Source organism: Solanum pennellii, chromosome 6 (genome assembly GCF_001406875.1).
Source record: "Solanum pennellii chromosome 6, SPENNV200".
NCBI lineage: Eukaryota > Viridiplantae > Streptophyta > Magnoliopsida > Solanales > Solanaceae > Solanum > Solanum pennellii.
The window spans coordinates 57,434,455-57,441,280 of NC_028642.1; the positions used below are offsets into that span (position 1 = coordinate 57,434,455).

The 6,826-nt window shown below is 27.1% G+C and overlaps 2 protein-coding genes across 2 annotated transcripts; both read left to right on the forward strand.

The window, feature by feature from the left end:
- Positions 1-1,231: 1,231 nt before the first annotated feature.
- LOC107022880 (bifunctional monodehydroascorbate reductase and carbonic anhydrase nectarin-3-like) lies at positions 1,232-3,545 on the forward strand. The gene is made up of 7 exons (XM_015223458.2): positions 1,232-1,356; positions 1,537-1,754; positions 1,856-1,959; positions 2,045-2,153; positions 2,244-2,405; positions 2,494-2,547; positions 2,887-3,545. Exons 1-7 carry the CDS (start codon positions 1,272-1,274, stop codon positions 2,965-2,967), a joined length of 813 nt encoding a protein of 270 aa, XP_015078944.1. The 5' UTR covers positions 1,232-1,271; the 3' UTR covers positions 2,968-3,545.
- Positions 3,546-3,625: 80 nt separating this feature from the next.
- On the forward strand, positions 3,626-6,328 carry LOC107022958 (bifunctional monodehydroascorbate reductase and carbonic anhydrase nectarin-3-like). The gene is made up of 6 exons (XM_027917391.1): positions 3,626-4,350; positions 4,474-4,580; positions 4,991-5,096; positions 5,191-5,358; positions 5,476-5,529; positions 5,931-6,328. The coding sequence occupies exons 1-6, from the start codon at positions 4,147-4,149 to the stop codon at positions 6,000-6,002; spliced, it is 711 nt and encodes a 236-aa protein (XP_027773192.1). The 5' UTR covers positions 3,626-4,146; the 3' UTR covers positions 6,003-6,328.
- The last annotated feature ends 498 nt before the right edge of the window (positions 6,329-6,826 follow it).

Here is a 6,826-nt window from a genome sequence, read left to right on the forward strand (position 1 = left end):
TATCCTTTAAACTCCGGACTCAGATATATAGAGAGGTAAACAATTTGCAAGATAGATAGTGAAAGAAATGAAGATGAGAATTCAAGGTAATTTTTTTTTATTTAATAAAAAATAAGATAAGAGTCGATGTTAAATCCTATCGCTCGCTGAATAGATGTAAATTAAGGGAGTCGTAACTTGTATACGATTAATTAGCCTAGAAATAGCCATATAGGATAAGAAAAATTTGAAAATAAAATTCCAGAAGAACTCTAGCTTGCCAGAAAAATTAATTAGGCATGTAAGATATTTATCTTAATCACATTTAAATAGTATGCAAGTAATTAATTGATTAAAACTCTAATTAGAGACTTTTGAAACTGTTTTTTTTGGACTAAAACAACCTTGAGTTTATTTTATGAAAAAAAAAAACTCTGTCGTGAACGTTTAAAACATTTTGTTCTAGAATTTTTCCAGAAAATTATTTCATAATCTTTTCCCATCAAATAATTGTCCAAAAACGCCATTTAAGTAAAAGCTGCAGCAGCCTCTATCAAGTATCAGCAAAGCCTAATCTAATTATGCTTTCGTTGACAAGAGTAATCTCACTTTTAATATGGTTCTTCTTTCAAAAAGTATATTGTGGCAGTTTGATTTTTGAAGTTATTTTATATTTATTTATTTAATATAAACATAAAATACAAGTAAATTTTTATTTTTCAAATAACTAAATTTTTTTTGGATCAAAATAAGTATAACGTCGCGTGAAAGCTAGCGATGATAAACATTTGATTCACGATAGACGAAAGGCATAACATAGCAAAATATATAATCTCCATCGTAAAGTTATCTTTGTGTATTTTAGCAGGTCTATTTTAAACATAAATAATGTATCGTCTATCATATGTCAAAAATGGGCATAATGCATGTATGTGAGAAATAAGTATTGTTGGTAACCAAAAATAAATATAATTAGTAGTTCTTATATATATATATATTTATATTTATCCAAATTATAGTAATATTTGGCAAGAAAAGTAACTTTGATGGACAGAATTATCTGATTCCTATTACTGGTAGGACATGATAAATATCTCGTGAAATTAGTCGTGTGCAAAAGCTTGTCCAAACAGGTCATAGAAAAAATGTTGGCCATAGAAGATTAGTCAAAATTACATGTTTTTGGTCAGCTTCATATAACCTTACTCGCCCCTATATAAGTATTCATGAATTTACTGAGTAACCTCATCAACTCACAGAACACTTCTAAGTATAGTTGAAGATATAATAATATGAATACGGCAACAATAACCAAAATGTTGTTTATTTCTTTTGCTTTCCTTTCAAGTGCATTTCTAGCCAGATCTGGAGAAGTTGGTACGTTACATTTATTTTATTATTAAGAAAATAAAACCCTCCAGTGTCTCTTTATAAATTACAATATTAGCGTACTTTAACATACGTTATCTTTTTGTTGATTTGATAGTACAAATGAAAGTTCTTCCGCGCTAACATATTTATGAATAAAGTTGTGATCCTTTTGGGGTATTGATGTAGATGATGAGAGTGAGTTTAGTTACGACGAAAACGCGGAGAATGGACCAGCTAACTGGGGCAATATTCATCCAAATTGGATCAAATGCAAAACTGGAAAAATGCAGTCTCCAATTGATTTTCCAAACAATAAGGTTGAGATTGTTTCGAATTTAGGAATACTTCAAAAATCATACAAACCATCAAATGCCACTCTCTTAAACAGAGGCCATGATATAATGGTATGTACGTTTAAATTTAAAAAAGAATCGACTTTGATCATGAATTATAAATTGAAATTATTTTGTAATAAAAAGGAATTATTAATTAATAAATAATGTAGTTGAGATGGGATGATGGAGGATTTTTGAAGATAAATGGAACTCAATATCGACTTAAACAAGTTCATTGGCACACACCTTCTGAACATACTATCAATGGGAAAAGGTATATTTCATAAAGTATATATATATACACACATTGATGGTGTAAATAATTTTTATTTAGAATTATCTATATATATCGTATGTAGGTTCGATATGGAGGGTCATTTGGTACATGAAACGAATGATGGGAAGACTATTGCTGTAATTGGAATCCTTTACGAGATTGGATTATTTCCTGATCTCTTCCTAACTATGGTAAACACAAATTTATTTGTTACGCTATCAGTATAATTTAATTGGTTTTAAATTTTTTGATATTATTATTTTTACCTGTAATTATCACAGATAGAGAAGGATTTAGAAGCTCTTAGACTTGCAGATCAAAAAGCCATTGGAATTAATCATCCAAATCTAATAAAAATAGATGAAAAAAGATATTACAGGTATATGGGCTCCTTAACAGTACCGCCTTGCACTGAAAATGTTATTTGGACTATTGACGGAAAGGTAAATTAAACATGACTTATTATTATCACAATTTAATATAATTACTTACATTTAATTATGTAATTTAAAGGAAAATATTATTTCACAGACTAAAACTGTAACCAGACGACAAATTCAACTGCTCCGAGATGTTGTTCATGATGTGAGTTAACATAAAATTTAATTATATTTCGAAAACCTGCTTGATTATATATTTGTATCTATTTTTCATTTCGAATTTAACATCAAATACTATTTAAATTTAATATCGCTCAATTTATATGTCCAAGCGCGTAATAAAGTTTTCATGATAGATTTTTCAACCCCCAAAAAGTATCTCTCGTATATAAAAAAATAAAAAGCTTTTATAATCAATAGCTTTTGTTCACAATTTGTGTGAATTTACCAATTGCAATATTTTAAAAACAAAAATCTACTTATAAATTATAACTTAAAAAGATGATATGTTCTTAATTTTTTTTTCTCCTCAATTTTATCTCAGGGATTTGAATACAATGCCAGGCCAATTCAACAATTAAATGGACGTACTATCAAATTAAACAAACCTTGGCTTTTTGCTTAATTTAGGGAGTGTTTAATAACCTTCATCTATCTTTTATTAATAAATCGGTAGGGATCTTGTCAAATCCTCCTTTATTAGTAGTAAGTTTATTTTAATAAAATACATAAAGCTGTTATAATAACGGTGTTTAGAACTAGGAATAAACATGATTTTATGTTACAAATAATTGTATCATAAGTATCTCAGTGTATCAATTGTATCAGTAATAAGGAGTAATATGTTGTGTGTATGTTATGTACGTGTGTAGGCAAGTTAATTTGTTGGTGCGTCATTGTGAAATTAATTAGCAAAATACATCAACAACTTTGGAAAAAATTAGAAAAATATTTATCAACCTTTTCAACTTTTTTTAAGTAATGTTATTAGATTCCTTTAATAGACTTAATTTAACAAAAATATGGAATGGATGCAAAAGAAATCATTTATTAGAATTCCTTTAATAGACTTAATTTTACAAAAATATGGAATGGATGCAAAAAACCAGAATCATTTATTAGAATTCCTTTAATAGAGTTAATTTACAAAAAATATGGAATGGATGCAAAAGACCAGAATCATTTATTAGAATTCCTTTAATAGACTTAAAATCATGCATTTATCCATTATTATAACTAAATTGTTTGATTTTTAAATTTCAAATAGTACCATATAAATTGAAACAGAAAATTATTTGATTTTTAAATTTCAAATAGTACCATATAAATTGAGACAGAAAAGAAAATGTTTCTATCACTTATGTCCAAAATGGGAAATATACATTCATGTGAGATATAAAAGGAGAATTTATTATCATCAATTCAATAATATTCCAATTTTCAAATTAAAAACAGAGAAGATCAGTAAAAAAAAAACTTATTTTTTATCAGCTTCATATTACGTTACCCCCCATCCCCAACCCCACCCCAAATAAGGATCTATAAATTTACTGAGTTTCCTCATCAACTCAAACAATATTTCAACAATCGAAAATATAATATGAATATGGCAAAAATAATCAAAATCTTGTTCTTTTCTTTTCTTTTCCTTTCAAGTGCATTTCTCACAATATCTCTAGAAGTTGGTACGTTAAATTTATTAATTCAACAAATTTTAGCTTTAGTAGTGTAATTTTTATTTTTTTATACTGTCAGTGTACATAATTATAAGTTTCTTAATAATGTCTGGATAATTGTAGATCAAATGAGTGATGAGTTTAGTTACGATCAAAACGCGAAGAATGGGCCATCTAAATGGGGGAAAATCTCGAGATACTGCAATGGGAATTTACAGTCTCCAATTGATTTTGATAACAAAGTGGTTGAAGTTGTATCAAATTTAGGAATTCTTCAAAAATACTACAAACCGTCCAATGCCACTCTTGTGAATAGAGGACATAATATCATGGTACGTAAGCAAATTGTATCATTATAGTATATAGTAATATATATTGTGGACAAATATATTCACTCATATTGAAATAAAATTTTGTGTTATAATTTATATTTTCTAAATATTTACAAAACGCAGTTGAGATGGGATGGTGATTCAGGATACTTGAAGATAGATAAAACTCAATATCAACTCCAACAAATTCATTGGCACACACCTTCCGAACATAGTATCGATGGGAAAAGGTATGTTATATTATATATACTTATTCTGATCAAAGACAGAGTCGTGATTTAAAGTTTATGAGATTTAGAATTTTACTCTTTTTAAGTTATTAAATGCTAAATCTATTCGATTTGTTATACTTGATTCATAGTATAAGGATTAAATTAACTAATGTTCAAGCGTGATTTTAGACACTCATCAATTTTTGAAATAAAACTGATATATTTAGAAACTACACAAAATTAAAGAAAGTAATATAAATCATAATAGTTAACAATTTTATTTATTTGAAAACAATAATGAAATTGTTAGAAATATTAAAAATAAATGAATGTACACAAAGAGAAAAATTGTCATTGTTTACACACTCATCTACATAATCTCAAGTCTCAACCAAGTTTTTTTTTTTTTTTGAATAAATATAATTCAGGTATGATATGGAGGCTCATTTGGTACATATGAGCAGTGATGGAAAAACTGCTGTCATTGGAATCCTCTACGAAATTGGATTATTGCCTGATGATCTCCTAACCATAGTAAATATACAATTATATTTTATTTTATATTATCAATATAATTTAATCGATTTATTTTTCAGCTTCTTAATATTGTTTGCTTATCTAATTGCAGCTAGAAGGTGATTTAATAGCTGTTGCTGATAAAAGAGGTGCAGAAAAAGGCATGGGAAAAATTGATCCAAATATAATAATATTGGATGTTAATATATATTATAGATATATTGGCTCCCTAACTACTCCACCTTGCACTGAAGGTCTTGTTTGGACTATTGATGGAAAGGTAATTAAATTTTCCTAAATTCATTATTATGATGAAAATTAAAAGTAATTAAGTATTCATATTGTAAAATTTGTTTAAATTATGTGATTTTTATTGTTTTTTTTTTCAATTTTCTAGGTTAATAGTGTAACGGCAAGACAAATAAAACTGCTCCAAGATGCTGCTGTTAACGTGAGTTGCTACCCCAAAACTATTTTTTTGTTTTTTTTTTCTTAGCAAAATTTTGTTTCTATATTTTTTCAAGCGTAATCCATGCCTAAATTTTTTCCGATACTATATTTCAATTTACCTTCAAAATGCTATTTATTTAATCACATATATTATTCAATTGAAGTCCAAGCGCCTATTAAATTTGCTTTTTACTATTAAAATTTGTGCAACTACAAAAAAGTGGTTCATCATTTTTTCTTCGTTTAAAATGAAATTATTTTTTTAATCCAAGAGGTTATCAATTAATTTTTATAATTTGATTTAATTTTCTTAAAAATATGTATACCTCAATAATTTACTTATTTTGGACGAAAGGAATTATATAACCTACTTTTTGATTTTTCTTTTCATGTTTATCTCAGGGATTTGAATACAATGCCAGACCAGTTCAGCTATTAAACAGACGTTCTATCAAATTTAATAAACCTTATTAATTTCATTGGTCGGCTTATATGAACTTTGACAAAGGTTCGCTAGGGAAAAAAATGTATTAGTTGCCTTGAATTTGTGTTGCAATTGTTCCAAACATATGATCGACGAGGAAATTAATGCCATTACATGTGTAGGCACGTGGATTGCGTCCCTAATATTATAGGATATTTCTCTATAAATTCTTGAAGGATTTTCTGTATAAGTTTTTTTATTTATTTGTTCTTACTCTTAGCAAAAGAATATAACAATTAGCGAAGTAATTACCTAGCTAAATGTATAGTTGTACACTAAACTGCTTAAACTAAAGTTAAAATAGCTGATGGGTGTATAGTTGACTTTTTTTTTTATTTGAAGAATAATATATGACATGATTTGCCTAAAACGAGAGGTGCAAGCCTGAATAGATGTAAATTAAGGGAGTTGTACACGACTAATTATCTTAGAAATAGCCATATAGGATAAGAAAAATGTGAATGATTTGAAAATAAAATCCCAGAAGAAGTTTAGCTAGCCAGAAAAATTAATTAGGCATTTAAGATATTTATCTTAAATTGCGGCAGTTTGATAATTTTATATTTATTTATTTGATATAAATATAAAATCCAAGTAAATCTTTATTTTACAAATAATTGATTTTTGGATCAAAATAGTATGATGTCATGTGAAAGTTAGTGATGACAAACTTCTAATTCACGATAAATGGAAGGCATAAAATTCAAGTAAAATCGCTATTATAACAGCGATTTGTTAAATTTAATTTTTTTTTTAAAAAAAAAAATTAAAACAAAATCGCTTCCGAAGGAGTAATTTTCAATATATATATATA

What these genes read in the sequence shown, in the direction of transcription:
- LOC107022880 (XM_015223458.2), top strand. Translation starts at nt 1,272, where the DNA reads ATGAATACGGCAACAATAACCAAAATGTTGTTTATTTCTTTTGCTTTC. An exon ending in CATACTATCAATGGGAAAAG is followed by an intron (nt 1,960 to 2,044) that starts GTATATTTCATA and finishes TATCGTATGTAG; the next exon opens with GTTCGATATGGAGGGTCATT. An exon ending in CTGATCTCTTCCTAACTATG is followed by an intron (nt 2,154 to 2,243) that starts GTAAACACAAAT and finishes TAATTATCACAG; the next exon opens with ATAGAGAAGGATTTAGAAGC.
- LOC107022958 (XM_027917391.1), top strand. Translation starts at nt 4,147, where the DNA reads ATGAGTGATGAGTTTAGTTACGATCAAAACGCGAAGAATGGGCCATCT. An exon ending in TTTGGACTATTGATGGAAAG is followed by an intron (nt 5,359 to 5,475) that starts GTAATTAAATTT and finishes TCAATTTTCTAG; the next exon opens with GTTAATAGTGTAACGGCAAG. An exon ending in TCCAAGATGCTGCTGTTAAC is followed by an intron (nt 5,530 to 5,930) that starts GTGAGTTGCTAC and finishes TGTTTATCTCAG; the next exon opens with GGATTTGAATACAATGCCAG.